The sequence below is a fragment of the Engraulis encrasicolus genome, chromosome 7 (assembly GCF_034702125.1).
Source record: "Engraulis encrasicolus isolate BLACKSEA-1 chromosome 7, IST_EnEncr_1.0, whole genome shotgun sequence".
NCBI lineage: Eukaryota > Metazoa > Chordata > Actinopteri > Clupeiformes > Engraulidae > Engraulis > Engraulis encrasicolus.
In genome coordinates, this window is record NC_085863.1 from 46645776 (window position 1) to 46670873 (window position 25098).

The following is a 25098-nucleotide window of genomic DNA, read 5'->3' on the forward strand; positions in this document are numbered from 1 at the left end:
GGGCCTTTTCAGATTACTTAATCTTGCGCCCAGCAAAGCTGTCAGCGGTCCTCTATCTATCGACAAAGATATAATATGTGAAGGGGCTGAACTTAGCCTCATGACTTGATAAAATAGCTAACTTTCAAAATATATTCACTATTAGAGTGGGTAATAATTGCAGTATCTCAGTCTGTCAGCAACAATGCAGCGAGTGTAGGTATCTCCTATCAATTGCTGAAATGTTGGGTGCTGAAGTACTTAGTGCATTAAGTACAGTAGCAGATGCTTACTACAAGTCTTCCTGAAGCAAATCTGTGTTTTCAGTAGCCCAGTCTTACCATACCTTCATACTAATTCCGTACAGCTAGAACATGTGGAGAATTATATTTTAGTGGAAGGTTAGGGGTAGCTAGCTAAGGCCAGGCACGGTACCCTGCTGCATACATCATACAAATGTCACATGTATAGATTGAGCGGATTGTTGTGAGCGCCTGCCTGGTTACAGTGTATAAATCATCCTTGTCTTGTTCATCCAACTCTCATTTCCATTGAATGTACTGTATGCCAATGTCTATCTAAAATGGTAGCTTGTCTTGAAATGTCATCTAAATATCAATCAATACCATAACGTATAACAGGCAAATGCCAAATGCAGCAATAGTCAAAGTCTAATCAAGGGATTCTTGCTTTTCCACAATAAATCTCCAATCTGAAATGCACAAATTAAAAGAACAAAATACTTGTGTGTGTGTGTGTGTGTGAGAGAGAGAGAGAGATCTGTGTTGGATGTGTGTGCCTCAGACAGGCCTGGTCTGGGATCAAAAATACAGCCTGGGCATTCTGGCATAGACCAGCCCCTCACAGTCTCCCTGCTTTTCTACAACAGTATATAATGATTGGTTCAAAAATAGACCAATGGACTGACCCATCTATAGGCTGGGCCAATCTCTCAGGGGGAAAAAGCGCACATGAAAACAGCATCGGCCTCAAAGGACTGTTGGCCCACCGGGAAAATGCCCTGTATGCCATATGATCAGTCAAGCCCTGGCCTCAGGATGCTAGACCTGTACCTGGATGCTATCTGTCCAGTTGTAGGCCACACTGCTCAGTCACGCTTATTATGGTTCACTCGGTGTTAAGTTTTCAAGTTAAAATATGAAAAATCCTCAAGAGACAGTGAAAAGGAAGTTCTGTGTTTCAAACACAGCGCAGGCAGGGCCGGGTTAAGTTGGCCTGGGACCCCTCGGCTACAGGTTTCTGTAGGCCTCTGGAGGGTAAATTAAGCGACAATTGTACATAGACAATATCACAATTACAAGGTTGGAATTAAGAATAACATGTCTACCAACTGTACTCAATATGACAGATGAATTTTTCAATATTGCATCTTATCACAATTCTGCAATTTTTCACTTTTGGCCAATCATGGTCCCCCTGGCAGGTGGGGGCCCCTAGACTTAAGCCATATCTAGCCTGTGCATTACTCCTGCCCTGATCGCAGGGCATTCCAGCTGCTGTCTTGGGCTATACAAAACGCACCACAGTTAAACCAGCGTCCACAGGTGTGAGTGTGAGCATGGGAGTCTAGACTAAAGCAACCACACCCTGACAGACAAACAAATCTCAGGAGCTGTTAACAATGCCTGAGAACGCTTATACTCATTACTGAAACTATGTTTATATTTGTTTAACAAATGTTGTTGCATATTTTACACATTTATTTCCAAATAAGAATAAAGGTCATGTCTGAGAAAACTCCAGTAGGCCGTGGTCAGAGTATGGGCCCCTAACATTTTGTTGGGACCTGTTTATTACAATTAACTGTTTTGTCTGCAAACTATCCCATTAACCTCAAAGTCCCATGTTTACAGTAAGATTAATAATATTTATGTGTAGTTGCACTCTTGTGAAGGTGAGGTCTCCAATCACCTCACAGAGGTGGGTGGGGTAGTATAGCCTACAATATTACTTTGTTGTAGCCCTAGCCTACCATAACTACTAGCCTATTGTACCCACTGTTCTGCTTATCTCTGTGGTAAAGTCAATTGGCAATCTACCTTGTCCAGCCCTGAACAATAGACTGGCATGTTTGATTTGTCCTGAAATGCCTGTTTGAGTAGGCCTAAATAAGCCAGGCAGAGGCCATAAGCTCCTTTACTCGTTATGTTAATGCAGTGATAGCATTTCTAGACAAAAACTTCTGCATTTAATGCATTTGCAGTGAATGCATAAATAACACAAAATCTTAGTAAAATTGCTTATATGCTCTGATAGGAAATTATTATGTAATCCCTGAAGTGGCATGGCAGGTGCAAATCCTCTTCATCGGGGCAGGGCGGGGCAATCTAACTTTGGGGACAGCCGGTGTAGTGAGTCTGTGGTTCCTTCCGTTCCTTGTAGTGGAACCAACGCACAGACGCTCCAGTTGAGGCTGGGACTGATATAACCATGAATCCTTCATCAGCCATTCTCAGAGGGACCCGTGCCGCCCTTTGCATCAGACCTCTGCACACAACGCTCTCCGTCAACATGCCTATTCAGGTAAATTCGCCTCAATTTAACAACTTCGCATTTTGTTAGGAAGTAGTTAGCTGCGTGCACGCTTGACCTTGGTGGTGCACGGCTAGTCTCGCTCTGGACATTAAACGAATGCTGGGGTGGCTAAACATAACGGTTCTTGTCCAGGGCGGCCATGCTGCAATGTTTCACAACACATAACAATGTAGCTAGTTTGTAGCAAACCACTTACAATGTAACGTTCACTGTCTGTGTTTTGGGCAACTGTTAGCTTAGCTACCAGACATCTACATCCAGGTATCTTTTACGACTAGCTTTTCGTGAAACGCTTCATACATTTATTTATTACTAGATTTCCTTTATGTAGTAATGTCAAGGAATCCAGCGACAAAGACAATTGCGTTGCCAATTTAACACACGTTAAAGGCATTCCTGGCTCTGTGTCGCTATTTTGCAAACATGCATAATATCTAAAAATAGAACAACTAGGTTATGAATTAGCGTTGGTTTCCTAAGATGATCTTATTGCTGGATGGGCTATAGAACTATACAACTAAACATCTGATAAATTACAGCAGGGGGATTACGCGCGAGGCCCTCCTTTGCCTGTGCCCTCAGCGAATTAACATGTATCTGTTCACTTTGGCTAGTATAGTTGCAGCACATTTTTGGTGCATGGAATCTCAGCTCATGATCCAAGACAATGCTGGCCGCTACTACTAGTTTTATTGTCTGCCCCACTACCTATGTCCTGTAGAATTACTAGATGCACTGATGATGCCAGCAGGTTCATCATCGTTCGCTATACGCATTCGCGGTGACATTGCCATGTCCCTGCACTGTAGCAACAACATTGCAGACAAACCATGTGATGATGAAGCAGCTGCAAGGGACATAGGCCTACTTCACTCCAATCGTCAAGTCAAGCTTGCTTGAGAGAAATGTACTGTATAGAAGCGTATACTGTATTTGATATTACTGATATATTACTGTGTTCGGTATGTTTATAAGAGCTGGATGAACATTTCCTCACACTTGCTTGTCCTTTTAGTTTTTTTTTAATAAGCAAGAGCAATCATCAGATGTCCTTCCAAGATAGAGAGTCTGCATCATCCGCTGTTTGGTGCATCACATTTGAACAATGCTTCTGTGAAGAAAGTGCTGTAGCTGCAGCTTGATCTGTATTTTGGTGAAACAGACACGGTGACATTTCGATCTTTACACCTTCTTCAGATGTCTTCTTTCATTTTCTCAGTGTGTTGGGAATTGTTTCCCCCTCAGCAACCGCACACTGATGTGACTGACGTTTTGATGTTAACTACCGGTGCATCTCACTTCAGAAGATATTTTTCTTCTTTTAAGATATTCAGTGTTTTGGGAATTGTTTCCCCCCTGTGTGTGTGTGTGTGTGTGTGTGTGTGTGTGTGCGTGCTGATTCTGAATAATATATCGTCTTTGATTTGCTGGTGCAGGTGGGTCAGTCCTTGCCGGCAGTGGAGGTGCAGGAGGGAGAGCCAGGGAAGAAGGTCTCCATGGACCAGCTCTTCAAGGGGAAGAAGGGGGTTCTGTTTGCCGTACCAGGAGCCTTCACGCCCGGATGCTCCAAGGTCTGTGGATTTATGTCTACTTCAGTTTATAGTAATTAAAATTATTTCATCTATCAAACAGGGGGTAACGCTACAATTACACTCAAGATATTCAATCAACTAGATTAATACACTGTCTCCAAATACCCGTACACACAACCCGATCACACAACGCAAAACTAACAGTTGTATGGCTTCTGATTTTCAAAAGAAATAATGTTGCTAGCTTATTTAAAAAGTGCTGGTCAGGACACAGCGTTCGTGGGGATTGTGACATTTTTTATGCTGTCTGTGTGTGTGTGTGTTTCTGAATGTAGATTTAGTATAGAAAAACACACTGTGTGCTTATGCGATTTGTTTATACCACCACGATAATGAAATAAAGTTTTATCCGAGAAGTTGAGCGCTCTCATCCCCTCGTGCACTTGAATGTCTAGACCCAAGACAGTAGACGCGTCTTCCTGATTTTGAGTTCAGTATATGAGGAAATTGTGGTAAAATACTTGCCGTTTGTGTCTGTTTTTGAATATCTAGACACATCTTCCTGGCTTTGTGGAGCAAGCTGCAGCGCTGAAGAGCAAAGGCATCCAGGAGGTGGCCTGTGTCTCCGTTAACGATGCATTCGTCATGGCCGCCTGGGGAAAGGAGCACGGAACTGAAGGCAAAGTGAGTCATGAAGACATTCAAAACACTGTAATTAAACATCATTTGGTTATTCCAAGGCAGCTGGTTCAGTGGCAGACGTGGTTAACTTGCTAAGCTGGATGTTGTGGTGCCTGCTTTCTAAATCGTTTGATAAAGGAGCTTGGGAGTTGTCTCATTTTCTCAACTGCTGTGATGCATGTGGGCTCTCTAGTAGCAGGGTTACGACTTTCTATATGTTTACTTCGACAGGTTTATCACTTAACCATGTTCTTGGAATACCCGGATGACCTTGTTAGTGCATACATATGCTTATTCAGTAGTTAGTAGAGTAGCATTTATTAAACCCGAAGCAAATTAAGGTAACATAGTGATGTAGTGGCTGTAGTCCTTTGGGGAGGTAGTGGTTACAAAGGTGGATAACCTGACATGACACCCATTTCTTTGTCCAAGACATTCACGTACTAGATGATTTTAATCACAACTTGTTGCCAATTTAAATACAAGTGAAGTGACTTATTTGAAATGTATAAATGGGAACAATGAGACTACAAAGTAGGACCTTTCCCATATATTGTACATGTATACAGGTACTTTCCATCTTTGCTGTCAGATGCATGCTCTTCTTGTAAGCTTGCAGGCTCACTTTAAACTTTTGACATGTACAACATCTGGGACTAACACTAGAGCAAAGCTGAGCATACCTTCGCGCACAAACTGCTAATACATGGAACATTTGTGTTTCCACAGATAAGAATGCTTGCCGATCCTACTGGAGCTTTCACAAAGGTAAGTGCTTATTAAACATGAGGAAGATTGGGTACGGCGTGTTGTGCAATGCACTGTTTCCTCACTGTAGTCCTCTTCTCTTGTTCTCGTTGCTTAGGCAGTGGATCTGCTGCTGGACGCTGAGCAGCTGGTGCAGATTCTTGGAAACCCAAGGTCCAAAAGGTAGGATGGATGCTTTTGTTTTTGTATTTTATAAAAAAAAATATATACATGTATTTTCATCTTTTATTGACATGGGACAGTCAAAGATGGTGACAGGAAATTGGAGTGGGAGAGGGACATGGGAAAGGAAGGAGAAATGACTTCGGCCTGGAATGAAACTTGGGTCCCCAGTGCAACAGTGTGGTGCCTTAGCCGTGTGCGCCACAGTCAAAGCCGTTGCTGGCGTTTTTATTTTCATGTAAATGTTTTTGGGTACATTATTCATTTATATATGTATGTATATATGCGTGTATACATGTATATATTAGCTTTTATGTTGATCAAGGGGTTTGCTGGGACATTTCTCATTGTTAGACATGGGTTTTGATCTCAAATTTCCCCCTGATGCGACCAGTATGAGGACATGTAGACTAAAACCTTCTTTATAGGCACACACTGTCCATCTCCCATACTGGTTTAAATACTTATGTGTATTAATGTTGTCTATATAACTAAACCACCACTACAAAATCAGCACTGTATAACATTTTGTCAACAATGACGCCAGCCTCAGGGAGTCACCTTTAAGTCATGTCCCATCTAATTTGGCTTAGGCTGATCATCGCAATCTGCCTCAATTTTACAATCATTGGCCTTCACCAGTAAATCGCCCAGTTGTTGTCACGGGTCAGTAAGACTGCCGACAGGCAGGTGACAAACAGGTCTGTTTACCCAGGGCCAAGGAAGACTGGAGACCCAGAATTTGGTCCCATCATATTGTATTTATGGAGGAGGGGCCCTTTCAGATGATTTTGTCCGTGGCTCGACCAAGGCTGTCAGCAGCCCTGCGGGTAGTTCTTGTGTATGTCATGGATAAATGTAGGCTCCTGAATCGTGTCGTAGCTTTTGTTAAGTTGAAATACAAACACCTGAAATCTATCGCAAAGGATGAAACTGGGAGAAAAAACACATCTCACTTGCCAACAAAGGCCATTGTGTAACTTTAGATGATATCATTCTAACATACTTGAATGTCACAACACCCAAAAAAGTGAATGTCACAACACCTACATTTTTTTGCCCTCCCTCAGGCTGGGTTTTAGCAGAGGAGTTTTGCTTACACAAGCAGAACATCCACAGTTATTGCAGTGAAAAAAAACCACTGATGCAATGAAAGCTTACACAAGTGAATTAAGCAGGTTGCCACAGAAGAAAGGCAAGGCCAATGAAGCGTAGCCGTTCTACCCAGAGTGCAACGCTGCATGACGACACCCTCACTCACATCCTGGAGTAGAGTCAGCCGGTTCTTGGCTGCTATGGGGGTAGTGAATGACAACTCAAATGGGTCAGTTGGATCATGTCCAGTGCTGGAGTTTCACTGCAGTCCACTGGGGGGCAGGCATCAGTGTTAGGGCACGCCGCCAGAGAGGGTGGTTGAGTATTCCACGGAATTGGTTGGTTTGTCTGTGGAGTTGGTTATCAGCTTGGTGCACACAAGGGAATACTGGATTCGCTGGGGGATTTTTTTTTTTAATTGGAAATGGGTCACTGGGGGAGCACATTCTCAATCTGCTTATCGGTTTTATGTGTAGAGTAGAGTGGAGTAGAGTAACTTTATTGATCCTGGGGGAAAGGTGAGTATTTATAGTGATAAGGCATGTCTAGGCTTGGGAGTTCTGCACTCTCACATGATTGTGCAATGCAAAGTGGAAGGATTATGACTGAGAAATGAGCTGCATCGCCGTGACTGAGTTTCTCTAAACTATGGGCTCTGGATTCCTCAGGTATGCCATGCTGGTTGAAGACGGCGTGGTCAAGAAAGTAAACGTGGAACCTGACGGCACAGGACTGACCTGCAGTTTGGCGTCCAACATCCTGGAAGATCTGGCTTAGGCCACAAGCACTAAACCTACTGAACCTCTCTACTCCCTTTGTACACTTAAATGAAAACAAACAAAAAACCCCATAAAGCTGAGACGCACAATTGTGTAATTTGCACAGAGCTATGCAGAAACCATCCATCCAAACCTTCAAACAATTACTCTGTTTACAATGTCTTAGTGAGACAAAATAAAACACACCACTGTTGAGAAATTACTGGTCCCTTGAAATGTTTTTTTACAGGAACATAGAGGTAATTTCAGTCTTTTCTACTGAGATCGCATGACAATCATGTCACAAGCCCAATCCATTATACGTTTTCAAATGTTGAGGGTGATGATTATGCACATCCCAGGTGAAGGCGCAGGACAAAAGCTGACAGAAGTTTTTGAGTGATGGGTCTGCAGCACCCTTAAAATCCTTTATAAAACAAACAAACAAAAAAAGCCATGGCAGAACTACGTTTCAACCATTGTTTTCAGATTCCCCACCCTAACTTTTCAAATGTTGCCAGGGCTTGACTGTTAAAATCAGAATTAAGGCTGCTTTGCACTTTGCGAAACGTCTAATAAAAATGAACGTCAAGAAACTGGTCAGTCACTGTAACCAAACACACACTTAGTTTACATTAAACAGAACTGAGATGGCTATGGGGGACACTAGTAATAGTAAATGCTCGCCTCTCATTCCTATTGAGATACATTACATTACATTACAGGAGAGCAGACAGGATACATTTTGTGGACGAAAAGTGAAGTACTAGCCCACTTGTCTACCCTATAGCCAGGGAAATATAATCAGACAGACTGGATAATACTCCTAGAATCTCTGCTATAATTATGCCAAGGTGCTTTACAGTATGGCATTTTAGTTGCAGCACAATGGGGAAGATGTTTTACCACAGGATCATCACTTTTTTCCCTGACAGTCTGTCTGCCAAACTCCTCAGATCCTCAGGATCAAAGTTTACCGTTGTGACGCCTTGATCCAGAATTTCCTTTGATGAAATATAATCCAGCAGAATGAGCTTCAGTTTTGTCATCACCATATGATGCATTGCAGTGTGTAATTTAGTGTGCAATATAGTTGTTTTAAACTACAAATGAAACTGCAAAGTAGGTTGGCATATTGACAAATTATTTAGCTTTTTATTTTTTTCATTCATAGTGCAACAGGACATTGTAAAATTCTTATTGTAAAAAACAAATGTACATTTATGTTCAATTCATGACCATTGGAAGAAACATCTTCACTTTATAAAAGCGACATCCGGGATTTTCCCATGAACCTGTGAAGAAAGATGAACAAAGTTTCAATGCAGTGCAGACTTAAGACGACTTCAATTTCTAGCCACAAAGTTTTCTTAGCAAGAAAATTCTGTACTTACCTTAAGGTCAGTAAAAATTTTGGCAGCCTTTTCGAAATCCCACTCATTGTCCTGCAGACACCTAGTCAACAAGGACACAGAAAACATCATTAGTCCACATATCCTTCAGATCAGTGGCGTGCATGCAGGTATTTTGGGGGTCAGGTGCTGAAGGGGTGTGTTGGGGGCATGTGGAACTTCTGATTGCCTTACTAAGCGTATAGATCTTATATATTATATCGGGGCACATAAATCAAAACAGTATTAACTAATATTACCACTTGGAAACATTTAGGAATTACTTGAGTAGATAATATCAACTAACATCAAATGAAACATCAATCAACAAGTGAAGAAACTGAACAGGTTAAAAAGCGGGGGCCAGTGGCAGGCAGCACTCACTTCTGGGACCACTCGAGGTTCATGCCGGACTGTAGGGAGAAGGCGTTGAGCATCTCCTGCTGGGTGGAGGAGAGGGTGGGTACGGGACTGCTGGAGGGGGTGGGGGCCGGGGCCACGAATGCCTTGCGGATCTCCTCCGTGGTGGCATTCCGGATGAACAGCTCGTCGTTCACTATGCACAGACTGGAGTGGACAGGGCAGAGAGGAGCACAGAGAGTTGTCATTTCATCATATTTACATGTTACACATATTTATCATTGTAGTGCCATTACACTGAAGCTTTTATACACAGACTACGCTGGGCAGCAGAGTCAGGTCAGAGATGGTTGATTAATATAAACAATAGAGTCTAGTCAGAGATGGTTGATGTAGAATAATACAAACTGTAGGTTATCGTATTGATAATCTTTACAAAATTGCTACAGTGTCGTAATCCACTATACATTTATATTACACTACTACACTACACATATCGTTTATACAGACTGGGAAGGGCAGCAAAGCATAGCCAGACACAGTTATTATAAAATAGATGTACTATGTTACCATAGTGACAATCTCTGGTACACTGTTGTCATCCACTACGTAAGGGATAACGGCCGACGAGGTGACCGGTTATACGAAATTAATGGCGAGGCCACTACATACTTGTATTACACTACATGCGCTTTTATGCAGACTGGGCAGGGCAGAGGAGTACACTACATCACACTCAGTGGAAGACCTTTTATGCACAGACTGCCGGGCAACAGAGCAGTGTTTTCATTCATTATACATTATATTACACTACACTACACTACATCACACTTAGCAGTCACTCTTATGCACATACTGCCGCGTTGCCATTCACAATTCATTGTATAACATTACAGTACACCTGCTTTTATCCCCAAAGACTTAAAAAGGAAGACGTAAACAAGCCTCAGACATGCACTGTAGTAGAACAGAGTATACAAACAGAGTTGCATTGGAGGCTATAAACAGACTGCAGTAGTGTGTATAGTGTGACCCAAGTATCACTGCAACTGCGCGTGTGTGTGTGCGCATGCGCGCGCGCGTGTGTGTGTGTGTTTGTGTTTTTGTCTTACAGTGCTATTGATGAACAAATGGTTGTGTTTAGACAAATTCATTATAAGGGCGCGATCACACAGAACGCGGATTTTACAGTAGGAGGCGGATGTATTCTATTGTTTGTCAATGAAAACGAGCGGATTACGCGTCTGATATCAGCGCAAGGCGGGTTGCGGATTCTCCGCCTCTCCGCGCCGGGCGGATCGAGTTGAAAAAAGTTCAACTCAAGGCGGAAAACCCGCGGCGGATTTCCAGATGTTCGATAGGAGACCGTTATCAACATTCATATCAGATTCCCTATCCAACGTTAGGAGAGCAAGGAAAGAGCTCGACTTACATAGATGAATGGACAAAGCATTTTATGTTTGATTTCACATCATTTAATGACACAACACCATCGATTAGGCTACGTTGCGAGTGACAGTTGTCGTTACGTTGCCAAGTCACCGCATTCGAATAGGCAGCTGATCCGCGCTCGGTGTGGTCACTTCTGATTAATCAGCTGGACGCGCATCGCAGATTGCAGGCAGAAATCCGCGGTCTGTGTGATCGCGCCCTAAATCAGTACAACCAAGTAGACGTTCAGTAGCTTCAGCTTCTTACCTTGAAGCTCCAGCGGGTACAGCGATGAAGACCCGTGAGAAGGCTCTGAACGACTCTCGACATTTGCCATCCACTAATATGAGACAACGACAATGTAGGGAAAAAAAAGGTGAGACAAAGATCTGTGAATGTTAGGGTGCACACACACCCACAAAAGCAGTAATGCAGGTCCCAGAATGTAGTACATAGCGTTAGAGCAGTGTTTCCCCAACGAGGGGAATGTGAGCACACCTCCGGGGGTAAATGGAGAAATGTAATAATAACAAATACATGGAGTGTAGCCACTCTGGAATAGCAGAAAATATATAGAGCATGCATGAAGGGGCGTACTCTTCATATAATAACATGGCTTAGGGGGTACATAGGACAAAAAAGGATGGGAAACACTGCGTTAGAGAGTGGTCTGCCACTGCTTCAAAATATATAAATTTAATTTGTTTCACAAACACCAATGTTTCGGTCATTCAACAATTAAAGTATTTTTAGAGCTTATACCCGGTGCAGCAGACCACTCTCTCACACAGACAAAGATCTTTACCAGCATTATTTCAAGTAGAATACAGGAGTAGGACAGACACTGCTGAGCACTCACCTTCTTTGAAGACTCCACTGACGGTGAACGATAAAAGAGTGTTCTATTTTGGATGGGACAAGACAAGACAAAACAAAATCAAAGTCAGAACACCGTAGTTGGCACAGAAATCATCACAAAGGTATTCTTAATCTGTGTCCTCACTCCCCCTCCCCCCAGGTAATGTTTGGATGCAGATACTAGGTGATGGATGTTTGATACAATTTTTATATATGAAAGTGTGTGCTACACTTTTAATCTAACATGCAATGTATATTATACAGTATATATTGTACAATTTCTACATGCTGCTGGACACCTTACTTTCCTTCCTGATCAATAAAGTTACTCTATTCCTCTGCTACTTACTGTGTAGGTGTTGACATCAACGTTGAAAGAGGCAACGTCGTGTTGCGTTTTGGGGAGTTCGTTTAGGAAGGCCACCACATTAAGACGAGTGTGCTTCAGGTGACGAAATCGGGTGGCTGTACAGCAGAAAATGGCAATGGTCACTATGCAAATTTTAGCAGTAAACAACATGTGTATAAATTACACACGCTGAACTGTGGGACTTGGCTTACTTTTGTAGTTACAAGAGTAATTGACAAACATTTCCACTATGAATCAATTCTCAATCACAAACGTGAAATGATGAGCATATGAGATAAGATGGCGTATTAAAAAGGGTAAGAGAAAAAAAATATCTTACTTGGGTCTCGGAGTCTTTTCAGGTTGCGATTATCTTTATGATAGTCTCCTAACGTACATCTAGTTAAAAGAAAGAGACAAACACACACACACACACAGAAATTACACAATTATTAGTAGTCTGATAGGGATGCATTTGTGAACATGTAGAACGCATCTACATTGAAGTTCACAGTCATGTACCATTCTGAATGATTCAGCAAATAGGTAGGCGTAAATTATGACTAAATAAAATGCTATTTACAAATTCAATCCAATTAAAAGATTACATTTATGAAATTCTACTGTTCAAAGAGGCACCAAACTAGAGGTGCACTGTGTAATATTTTTAGTAGTTTATTTCCAGAATTCATGCTGCCCATTCACAAATGTTACTTTTTTCACCACAATCAAATTCTAAGTATTCATTATGACTAGGAAAATGTGGCTTTTCATACATGGAACGGGGGATCTTCTCCATGTCCCCCATTTTGAATGTACAGAAATAGGCATTTTTAGCTGCAAAACGAACTGTACTTAGGTCATACTGGTAAATACTAGTTCAGATCGAATTTGGCAATAGGCAGCACAGTTTCAATGAGCAGCATAGCTGCAATATCCACTCTGGCCACCATCCTACACAGTGCACCTTTAACACTGGCTTGTGTGACGTACTTGGAGGGGTTCTGTGGGGAGAAGGGGATGATGAGGGAGAAGGTGGCGTTGTCATGGTAGGCATCCAGCAGAGGCTGCCGGTCAGCAGAGTCATACACACTGTAGTACCTAAAGCGGTATAAAGAAGAGGAGCAGGAAATATAAGCACTTCAACAACCACAATGATTATTATTTTTATGGCAGAATTCAATGATTAACATTTATATGGCAGAATTCAACACGATGAAGCTCAACAGATGCTTTATTAACAACATTAACTTGTATAGCAGAATTCATGCATGATGAGGACTCAAGATGTTTCAACATTTAGTAGAATAAAGTATATTAAATTAGTCCTGATGGAAAGTAAGGTGTCCCAAAGTAGCATAGTGCAGCATTACAGGGTCTACCCTGTAGCTATGCTACTTTGGGACACCATTGGATGGCATTCATTTAAGTCTGAAGTACGAAGGCTATCAGCTGATTGAGAGCTGTCGCAGGGCTTTTAAATCATTCTTACTGTTGCAGGAAGAACAGGATCAGTGTCTTGATTTCCTCCGAGGCAAAGTAACTGGGCTATATGGGAAAAAAGGAGTGAGAGATGGAAAAGCAGACATTAATTATGTCTCTGAGGACAGTATGCTGTACAGCAGAAAAGAGCTTCAACGTGGTCTATTCTCCAATGATTCACAAGTATGTTTATTTTCTCACATGCCTCATCAAGTTTTATTTGACACACAACATAGGACACATTTTTTTCTTTTTCACAGAGAGGAAGCACTATGTAATGTAGCATTACCTTACAAGGCGGCAGCACTGCGGGGGTCACTTCCAGGTCAAATCCGATGGGGGCGGGGAGATCATTTCCGTCCTGCGGCAGTGCACACACACAGAAGTCAGAATAACAACCCCCAAAGCAATGGCTACTAGCCTGGCTATCGCCACACAATATCACAAGTGAGTGGTTTACATCAACCTCCCCTACGAGAAAATGATTAGACTGTTCCCAGATTATCATTTAAAATATTATCTAAGGCTTGACCGCTGCTTTCACATCTGGTGTTGACATGATGGATCTGTAAAACTACGTACAAGCTTTAGTTTGTCTAATAATACGTTGTGCTGACCCTCCTCGTTTGTGTTTGGGTTCTTAAACTCAGGAGTAGATTTCAGTGAGGGTTTCCATGCAGTCTTTCAAATCGGTACAATTCGTCAAACAGCATGGGATTTACCAACCTAAATGGCTACTGATTTAGTACTACGAAGAACCCACATTTTGATTTGTCTGTGAAGATGCTCATTTATCTAGTTCATGCGTTTAGCTGTAAGCAACTGGATGCTTCATTTCTCTTTCAAAGAAACTTTATCAGAAGTCCTACAGCATCTTATAACTTGGACACTCTGTTTGAATTGCTCATCAAAAAGGACTTGAGTGTGAAGAACTTACCAGCTTCATCAGTCTGGGCAGTCTCTCCCGTACGGCACTGTCCAGCATTCAAAGACACAAGAAAGGACAAACAGAGCACACAATAGTTATATATATGGAGCCATGATTGCCCGCCTTCTCTGCCTTATTTATGAAGATGCGCGCACACACACACACACACACACACACACACACACACACACACACACACACACACACACACACACACACACACACACACACACACACACACACACACACACACACACACACACACCTCTTCCAGACCTCCGACTTCAACAACACTCATAACTCCTTTCGCGGGATATTTGACACCCAAGTGGCGAATCTACTGCATCCACGTCTTAACTTAAGTCAGAGTTTTCTGCCAATGAGCAAAATTCAAACATCTCACATACATGGCAAAGGCCCGGCCGTCACCTTGCCCAACTTTAAACTTTCCACCCTCTCCTCTGCTCTGCTCTACACCCTGCAGCAGGCTAGGCATACAGGCCCGGGGCCATGCCTCATCTATCAAAGGGATGGAGAACTCCAGCCGCTACTACTCCTGGGATAGCCTACTACAGTACCAGCACAAAGCTTACAGCCCTCTATGGATTTATGGACTTAGCCGGTCATCAAATATGAACGAGCACCTTCCTTCAACTCTTCTGAAAGCGTCTGGCTGGCTCCGAAAAATGTTAGCTTTTCTGGCTGCACTTCTAGAGTCTGTAGCTGCCGACTTGCCTGGTGTGTGCAGTCTTATGTGAAAGTGAGTACCGCTAGTTGTCTTGACAAGAGATGTATACAAAACCCCTTTAGAAAGCCATTAGTAATACTGAGTATATCCGACCAGCTAATTCTGTGCCAGCAAGTACAAATTGTGTATTCAACTTTTACATTGCAAACCTTTCATACAAATATTGAAATTACACATACCTAACACAGCACCCTCTTGTGTAAATGTATGTACAAACTAAGAAATAAAAATGATTTTATAACTCTAAGTGGATATATGCACGGAAAGACCTTTAGCCCTAGAGCAAGTTCACCTACAAGGAAAAGTAAATCCACACACATAATTACATAGATCGTATATTATTACGTAGATTGTATACAGTGCACCTGGGTAAGCCAGCCTCCCACCCTCAGATCCAGCTCATACTTACTCCTCATGCAAATAAAACAAATAAAAACAAGTAAGCTGACAAACACAATTATATAGATTGTGTATTATGTGTATTATTGTGCAAATCATGTGTATCATGTCTATGAGTAGTAAGCAGACCTCCCACCCTCTGATCCAGCCCCTACTTACCCCTCAGCGAAGCTCACCACTGTCCTCTGCTGGCTTGGAGGAAGAGTGGCAGATGCCTCAGCTTTAGGGCATTGGAGCAGGGTAGGAGAGCCAGGGAGGAGTGTAGTGTAGTGAGTGCACTGCCACTGCATCTGCCCCTGGGGCAGTCACTTACAAGCAGAGAGGGGGTTGGTTGACACCCCCCAAAAACGGTAGTTGATGAGCACACACACAAACCTTTTGGAACAATGAATGTGGCATGGCCATTTTATGGTAAATTTAATTATCATCACAGAGTGACTCTTCTGGTAATTTGATCTGATCCCATGACTGCCCTGCAAGTTTGCTTGATGAGTTGGATTTCATGTTTAACTCATAATTCAAGTGGCTTCCAAGCTTTAAGAAAATGTCAAATATGGTTGTGGCAAACTGATCACCAAAAAGTTAACGTGCTGAAAACGTAATGAGGAACAGTGTGTTATGACCTAAAATCCAAGATGAATGCAGACTTTTTGAAGGAAACCATGAAACGAAAGCTAGAAAAGTTGGAAAACAGTGACGCAAATGTAAAAAAAAGATGTAAAAACAAAAGATGTAAAAATGTATGCACTGAACAAAATAGCCAATCCAAGTTGATAGACTAGTTCCCAATTCATAGCACATGCAAAAAATAGTGCTGGAGGAAAATAAATAAGGCATGCAAATAGAGAAAGCCAGAATGGGCCATGCAGTTAGGCCTATGCTCGCCCACTACAGAACTCTCATGTTACAGTTTGAGGTCATCAGACTGTAACAGATGTGCACTAAAATCAGCACAAACTTAGCATACTGTTCTGACGTGCACGAAATGCTGATGGTCTTAAGTTGCGAGCAACTGGATTTCTTCTCTGGAGCTTTGAATGACCTGGATGAAGAAGAATCTTCACAGACATGTGCTCATGGCGAGTTACACCACAGCACATCAGTCCATCAGTGCTCATATGTATGCCTGCAGGGGTGGTGGGGTCAGCACTTGCTCCACCAGAGTTACTGAGGAGGAGCATCCACATAGACAGAACAGACATTCATCTCTCACAAGACTACACCTCTGAGTAAAGGTGCTCTTCTGCCCTGATGCAGGGCTGTGGAGAGAAGAACCGTGCCCGACCCCACTGTGTGCGCCTGTTCAACCTCTGCCCACAAGTGCAGCGCTCGTTCGTGGTGCATGCCTCATGAGTGCTTACTGTCTCTCAAAGACGTCATGGTCCCTGTGTCGCTCACTCGTGTCATGCGACGTCTCCTCTGTGCCTGTGATGGCCAGGATCGTGGCTGTGCCTGCCTTAGGTTGTCCCTTGGTTTGTAGGTGGGATCTTACCCGTCAATGGCTAACCAGCCCTCCACACTGGCATCAACAGAGCGAGGCTCTTGGATCGGTCAAAATGGCCAGCCGGGGCCAGACTGCATCAGATGGGGCAGAGGCTTCAAAGCAACTCGAGCTGGCAATGAGGTGGGGACTTGGCTAAAAAGCCTATCGGAGTTGCTGCACTGGTTGGTCAGCCTCAAAAAGGCCGTCTCTGGTTTGTCGAGTGAAATCAGGCCAAAAAAACTACAAGTGTCTTTAGAGCAACAAATGTGTTTATAGAAATGGTTTCCAGATTCAGTTTTTTTTTTCCCTATCTGTAGTGGGGAGCACAGACTAAGATGGTAAAATCAGGACAGAAACAAGCAGTGCAGAGGGGTAGCAGAGAAAAGAGGTGGCGATGTGTCGGACTGACAAAATTTTTTAAAAAATCTTCCAACTGGACACCAGAACCTTGATCTCAAGTCTACGAGGAACACCCTGGTGCACGACGAGTGAGTGTGGAATGAGGAATCGAGAAGAGTGCTGTGGAACACCATGGTGCATGATGGGTGAGGAGGAATGAGGAATCGAGACAAGTGGAGGATGGGAACTGAACGTTCATGTCGAGTGGCTAAAGGTCAAAAGGTCGAGCCGAAGGCAGTGACAGTTGTAAGCTAGCACTGCACAAGGTCGTCCATCAGGTCCCTCAACTGGTGTGTGGGGGTCAGTGGGCTCCTCAAAGGTCAAATTCAATGCCAGGCTAGCTCTGCTTGGGTTTCTGCTTTCTGAGTAAGACAAGCGAACAGATCTCAGAAAGGATACATGACGTTTGACAAATGCACGGCTGCGACCCAATTACTTGCCAAATATATTCTGTACTACACTGCTGTAAAACTTACTCGAGTATCCATTCACACATCGTAATTTACATCATAGTCGATAAAATGCCAAGGAGCAGGCTGCAAGATATTACCAAACTACATTTCATGGTGATGGTCTGCCGGTTGGCATTTAGGGCTTTTTAGAATGGAACACCGGAAGGCTGTGGAGTTTATGCCCGCAAGGCTAAGCACCCACTTGGGCCGATCTTTGGCTGCCTCTCCCCCTCGAGCTATTTGGCTGCTAGAGCCTCTGAAAAAGACTAGCGGCTAAATGTCATGCAGTGTTGCATAATCATCACACCGGATGGTATAGCTTCAGAAAGCCCCAATACATGATTGTTCGACTTGCTGCTTGGACCTGTGCTTTCACACATTCTAACTCCTCTAACATTGCTGGACAGATTACTTTGTTTGACCAAACGACAAACCAAAGAATTTCTATGACTTTTTCCGCCTCTGACTGGAACAAAAAAAGTCATCATGTCACACAAACACCACAACGGCTCATCACTCTGACAGGTTTTGCCGACTGGCTACGATGGGGAGAGCTGGGTGGCACTAACCTGATGTAGACAGTCTGGTCCTTGTAGTGCTGGCACAGGGGGTTGCCATCCAGCCACAACTCAGCAAGGCGCAGCCCTTTCAGCTTGTCCAGCTCCCTTTCAGATTTAATCTGAACAGAGAAGGAAAGAACAGTCGAAATTTGTCAGTAAGCGGCAACATTCCCCAGACAACTCAGCACAGACGTATGACTGCCTGCATCACTAATATTGACAATTGATTTATGGAGCACTTGACAAACAGTAGTTTACAAAGGCGAACATTTGAGGGAATAGAGCGTTTCTACGCTTTTATGCAAATTTAGCATTTTGCCTGTTATGCACCTCCACAAAAGACAGTGCAAGTGCAAAGGTAGAGAAGAACGCACAGAGGGTTAGACCAGTCATCTGCAGTTCTCATTTTGTTACTTTCACCCAAATCAACTTGATTCTGCCTGTACGCATGTTCTCTACCCTAAGATGCCTGAAGAAGATCTATAATCGATCTTCAATGTTGTGTCATTCCATGTTAATTTACATGCCCTTCCTTAGTTGACAGTCTTCGACTTGACTGATATTGCAGACAGGAATCTTTTGATGCAAATTTAAAAAATAACCAGTTTTAGCATCCTATCTCTTACAGTTTTGGAGAGGAGGCCCTCCAAGGTTTGTGTGCCGCTCCCACTTTTCGAGCCCAGGAATTGCATACAAAATCTACAAGCACTTTGGACACCTCTACCTTTATTTTAAAGACAAATACAGGCTTTAAAATGGCCCTGTCCACTCAGTCTGACCATACCCATCATATTCTGTACTTAGAAATAGCAAAGCTTGGATATGTTTCGATATATTAAGCCTTTGAAAGTGGATTTGTGAAAGGCATGATCAAGAAATTGTGCATAGTTTTCCATCATATTTGGGTACTGTAGCAAAGACTTTCTAGTAGACAAAGATGAATCAAAACAAGCAAAGGAGTGTGCTCAAATTCAGTCTCCTAAGGGGATGCTGTCCCCTCCTTCCTTTTCCCTTTCTGTGGTGCTTGATGGCAGCTTGCAAAAGAGGTGCGCTACTGCCATCTACAGCGCTGAGGGAACTCATAACATTTATTTTCAACTTCCTGATGGTTTGAGGAACTCCTCTCCAAAACCATTAGAGGCAGGTTGCTAAAACTTGGTATTCTACTCTATTCATTCTATTTTGTGTAATTCTAGGGAATCATATTAAGTCTTTTGCAAGCAATGAGCAAATCCCTCACCCCCTTTCTCCTCATTTTCTCAGCCCTCCAATGGTGTTCAGCACATGAGTCTTACCTCGTTTTGGGAAAGATTCAAAATCTTCAGGTTTGGCACTTTGTTGACAATGCTTTGGAAGTCATCCAGGCGATACAGTCTGTTGTTACTCAGGTTTAAACACACCAGCTGTGAAGACAAGTAAAGGAGAGAACAATACAGTTCATTAACTGTAGTACGCCAAAATATTTAAAGATGCACTTGTAATGAAAACTGCTATAAGAAAACTGCTATATGCAAAAAGTCTTGCCTCTTTCTGAAACACAAGCCATCATAAAATGTCTTGGTTCTTTAAAAATTAAAAACCATTAACCATACAACCATCTCAATGGACTCTAGAGATGATAGGTAGCCCCCTAACACACACACACACACACCGTTCCACCACCGGAACATTGTAATAGTCACTGCAAAATAACTTAACCACCATAGTTCTACACCAACATGACAGTGCAGAGGGTCTTTAGTAATACATTACAATTTGGTCATTGCCACTCTGGTAACAGCTAATTTATAACAGGGGCCCTGTCCTAAGGGGATAAACATTGAAGCGTCTGTCTGTATGTCATGCATATTAAAAAGTAAAAATAGCAAAGTACAAAGCACCCAACATCACAACTGCGCCAGGATTTATTTTATTGCTTTACCATTAGCCAGCCTTCAAATGTGGGTGGTGCAGTGTCTCACCTCTGGAATGTTTTCCTCGATGATCTTTATAACCGCCTGCATTGAATTCTTCCTCGTCAACACCACCTCGATGTTCTGGGACACCAGGTCTGTGGAAAGGAATCAAGAGAGTACCGTCACTCACATTTTCTGATTGATTAGACACTACTGGCTACCAATACTACTCTGAGAGCTGCACCTATGGTGGCTTATGCTGTCTGAGGCTAGATGAAGTGCAATTCCAAATGCATGTCAAAATGTACCTAAGCATTGTTTCAATGGAATACGCGGGTCTTACAGTAACATGGAGTGTATGACATCGAGTTCCCCCATTGGTCAGTAAGCCAATCAATTGAGAACACTGACATTTAAAAGAGATTTAACATGTTATTATGAGGCCTATGAATGGAATGACATAAGGTGATTAGTATAACAACAAGAAAAAAAAGACTTACCTGGATCTATGCTGATATTATTTAGATCGAGAGCCTGCTGCGAACCATCAAACCGTTTGGCCATGCATTGCTAAATGGGGAAAGTTGGGGGAAAAGAAAACACCAGCGTATAATATGAGTATGTGGCTTTGAAAATATCCACAAGTATTCAGCATTAAAGACAAGTGCAACAATTGTTTTCCCTTTTACTAGTCAAGTCAAGTCAAGAAGGTTTTATTGTCAATTTCTTTACATGCACTGGTCATACAAAGAATTTGAAATTACATTTCTTGCTTTCCCATGCAGACATAGACTAATCTAGGTAAGGACATAGACAGTATAGACATAGACAGTACTTATACATGGACATAAGACAGTATGGACATAGACAGTGCTCATACAGACATTTAAAGTGCAAGACTGGACAACAGAAGACTTGTAGAGAACATACATTAAGAGGAGGTAATTGTTGTGCTTTTCCTAAAAGTCCTTTATAGCGTTCTGACATAGTAATAGTAGCATTTTGAAGAAAAATAAATATTAAAATAGGTCTATCAAGTACACCAGCAGCAGTGTGTGTGTGTGTGTGTGTGTGTGTGTGTGTGTGTGTGTGTGTGTGTGTGTGTGTGTGTGTGTGTGTGTGTGTGTGTGTGTGTGTGTTTAGTGCAGGTAGAAGGTGCGGTGTGTGTGTCTGTGTGTGTGTGTGTGTGTGTGTGTGTGTGAGTTGTGTGTCAGTGTGTGTATGTTTGGGTTTAGTGCAGAAAGTGCAGTGTGCTTGTGTGTCTGTGTGTCTGTGTGTGTGTGTGTGTGTGTGTGTGTGTGTGTGTGTGTGTGTGTGCGCGCACGCATGTTTAGAGTTAGTGCAGGTTGAAAGTTCAGTCACAAATATAGTAGTGCAGGTGGAATGTTCAGTCGCAGATATGGTGGTGGGGATGGGGGGGGGGGAAATAGATGATATCATGTAGCGTATGTAATACAGTAAGCAGAGTCACACCTTTAGATGTTCCAGGTCTGCTGGCTTCAACTCGGTGTTAACCGAGGGAGGTGGAGGACAACGGTTCATCATCACGCTGATCTGACAAAGACATGTAAACCAGTTTTTAAACCGCATCTATACACAGCACTTCCATTACTGAGCAATACATACATTTATTTTCCACAGAACGTAGGTACTGGGTGCAAATAAACCAGCTGGAGTAGCACAAGAGAGTACCTTGTAGCCTTCTTTATCCGTGATCATCCGTGACACTTTGACCAGAGCGTTTGCTGTCGAGCCGTCCTCGATGTAAAACACGGCTCTATGGCCATCAACATGGTACTGTGGACATAACAAACCACCATCATTACGTATGGGAAATAGTGGAGTAGAGTTACTTCGTTGATTCCAAAGGGAAATTAAGAAATGCTGCTGATATAAATACTTCCTGCTGATAAAAACTATTTTAAGTTGTAAAAATTGTTAGTGGTAAATGTATTTGTAGTTTTGTTAACGGAAATAGCAAAAATGTAGCACACAATGCAAGAAGTAAATAAACTGCACACAATGGCTGTCCTTCACTGTGTTTACATTGTAATAATTCAGAATTTCATTTGTAATGACTAATATACATCTAAGCTACCGAGAATTCACTTCACTATGAAAAAGTGCTGGGGGTTTTTCCTCGACCAAAATCTGTGAACATGAAAATGTATGTCTCGGATGGAGGAACTCTAAGGCAGTGGACATGCTTGCTGCTGGACACGTGTGGGTGGGCACATTTCCTGTGCACAAACGTGTTGCCATGCAAATTTCACATCAATTTTGCAGTCAGGAGAAGCGTGGAGTGTGGGGTGATCATCTGAACTTGTTGAGTTTACGGTAGAGTCAAACAATGGTGGAAAGCATTAATTAATCAGCCCCCGTTGGCCATCTGCCCCCTAGATCAGTGTTTCCCAACCAGGGGTACGTGTACCACTAGGGGTACGTGAGCACACTGCAGGGGGTACTTGGAAAAATTTAATTTTGACAAATGTATGGAGCTTAGTTATATTGGGATAGAGAAAGTGATATATTACTTGACTAGGAGGTACTCATGGCACAATGAAAATGCTTAGGGGGTACACAAGACAAAAAAGGTTGGGAAACACTGCCCTAGATGATACATCTGGTATAAGTGCTCTGATGGTCCCAAAGCAAGTATGTGCACTCTGTCCCATGCTTTAGGCACACAGCGAGCATAACCCCGGCCTTACAAATGAAGGGTGTGGATTGAAATGAAGCTCACCTGAACAGGATGGAATGGTACACTGCAAAGGTTCTGTAATGCTTTCAGTAGCCATTCCCGGTCATATTTTTTTCCGTGTGGAATCTGAGGGAAAATGGAGTTCAACAATGCCTTACATATCTACATGCAATAAACAGACAGTGTGTATGTCCCCTAGCATAAGTCACAGAAACAAACAAATACTCTAGGTACACATAGTCCATACAATTACGGGCAGCTAACAGTGTTCAGTGGCTGAGGGACCAACTGCTTTGATACCAAAGATTCTTCTTAAGTCAAAATTCCACAGAATTCCTTGCTAGTAGTTGCACATACGCAGTGAAAAAATGTGTCCCTGATTGCCATAATAATGGATGTGTCAAAGAGATGTTACTGGAAGCCAATAAAGCTAAGGGTAGAGCAGGAAACTCACACATATTCTGAACCAGTTGTTCTTCTGTCCTTGTGGTCCTCCTCTTCCTCCTCCACCACCACCACCACCTCCTCCTCCTCTTCCTCCATACCTTCCTCCATGTCCTCGATATGCGCCGCCGCCTCCTCCATCACCACCACCACCACCACCACCACCTCCTCCTCCTCCTCCTCCTCTCCTGCGATTCCTGCCATTTGGCCTTCCGTAAGGGTTACTGTAACCACAAAAAATAATTTGGATAAAAAAAAACATTAGGCCAACTCAGGTGTAGTGCAGTTGTTTGCAGAATTGTGACGCTTCGGTGTCCAAATCACCACATTCACTGCAATATTTTACAGCAGTAATGCAGTAGAGCAGTTTTCACACGAGGGTGAGAAGCATTGCCCTTCTCAGGTACTCTATTCCCAAAATATACACACACTCACAATCTGCGCTGTGAACTGTCATCTTGTGGGCCATCGTCCGACATGGCTATGTCACCGTCGGTATCATCGAACCTGCCCTTCGGTCCATTACTGGGGGCCCCGCCGTGTCCTCCTCCGTAGCCCCCGCGAGGCCTCGGCCTTGACCCTTGTGGATCACCTCCACCGTACCGGAATGGTCCCCTTCCCTTCTTTTTCCGATGTGTTGGACCTCCTCCCACTCGATCGTCATGTTCTATATCAAAGAGATGGACATTATCAGAATACGATATCGCAGAGAAGTCATAAACAGTGTATATCCGATGTGCTACTACAAAAAAACACGGCAGTTCTAGTGATTGGCAAGTGCTAGCTTTTGTAACATCCGTGTAATAACAACATACAAGTTTCACGTTCAATGCAACAAGTCAGAAACATTCGACTGAAACAGAGCGGTACTCCACTACGCTAATGTTTACTGACATGAGCCAATTTGGGCAACATCATACACTTGTGTGAAACATCTGTGATTTTAGACGTGCTACGTTCTTTGATCTCTGGCTAACTTAAAAGCAAGTTAGCTGCGAAGTCAATGGAACCAAGCTGGACACTGTGCCATCACCATTTTGCACATTTGTAAGGGATTTCATAACATCGCGTTCCTGCCAATATGGCCAAAGATAATGAAAGGAACACACAGATAACTAAAAGCAATCCAGACAATGTAAAGGCAACAACACTCAACAAAGTTGATCCCGAAGCGCGGGTAGCTAACTCTCACTACTTAGCTAGCAAAGAGCAACGCATGTACGCATGATAGCATTCTTACCACCGTGGTAACGGGAATCATCCACCATTCTCGTTAGTTTGTTGCCGTCCGCCTATGGAGATATGTTCTTGGCCAATGTCTATAGTTGCTGTGTTAAAACCATACGTGTTAATATGTTGTTTACATATATTTGAATTGAGGTATCCAATAGATTTATGGGACAAAAGCCCCTGCTTTGTTTCTACCAGAGCCACCTAGTGCTAAACTCAAAATTATTGCACATGCGCAGTTTGCGCACACTACACTTCAAACTTCCATGGCATGCGCACTACACACACCCCAAAACTGCATGCAGGCCACATTTCTTTGTAAACATAATCTGACTGTCAAACATGCGTTGCTCTTTCCATGTAGCAGTTATGTTGTATTATCATTCGGCGTGTCCTGATGTACACACAATCTGCGATGAACAAACAATCTCGCACGTTTAATGTTGCCTTCAAATGG

General features: G+C 42.9%; 2 protein-coding genes across 2 annotated transcripts; one reads left to right on the top strand and one right to left on the bottom strand.

The window, feature by feature from the left end:
• Positions 1 to 2345: 2345 nt before the first annotated feature.
• Positions 2346 to 7751, top strand: prdx5 (peroxiredoxin 5). The gene is made up of 6 exons (XM_063203729.1): positions 2346 to 2523; positions 3972 to 4106; positions 4620 to 4751; positions 5478 to 5516; positions 5614 to 5678; positions 7442 to 7751. The coding sequence occupies exons 1-6, from the start codon at positions 2431 to 2433 to the stop codon at positions 7548 to 7550; spliced, it is 573 nt and encodes a 190-aa protein (XP_063059799.1). The 5' UTR covers positions 2346 to 2430; the 3' UTR covers positions 7551 to 7751.
• Positions 7752 to 8658: 907 nt separating this feature from the next.
• Positions 8659 to 24857, bottom strand: nxf1b (nuclear RNA export factor 1b). The gene is made up of 21 exons (XM_063203727.1): positions 24652 to 24857; positions 23847 to 24078; positions 23422 to 23635; positions 23010 to 23093; positions 21959 to 22063; positions 21740 to 21820; positions 20767 to 20836; positions 20333 to 20421; positions 19667 to 19774; positions 18381 to 18490; positions 14340 to 14376; positions 13692 to 13763; positions 13413 to 13468; positions 12914 to 13021; positions 12261 to 12319; positions 11921 to 12036; positions 11573 to 11615; positions 10981 to 11053; positions 9307 to 9489; positions 8926 to 8986; positions 8659 to 8826 (listed from the first exon to the last, which is right to left on the bottom strand). Exons 1-21 carry the CDS (start codon positions 24677 to 24679, stop codon positions 8788 to 8790), a joined length of 1968 nt encoding a protein of 655 aa, XP_063059797.1. The 5' UTR covers positions 24680 to 24857; the 3' UTR covers positions 8659 to 8787.
• Positions 24858 to 25098: the final 241 nt, after the last annotated feature.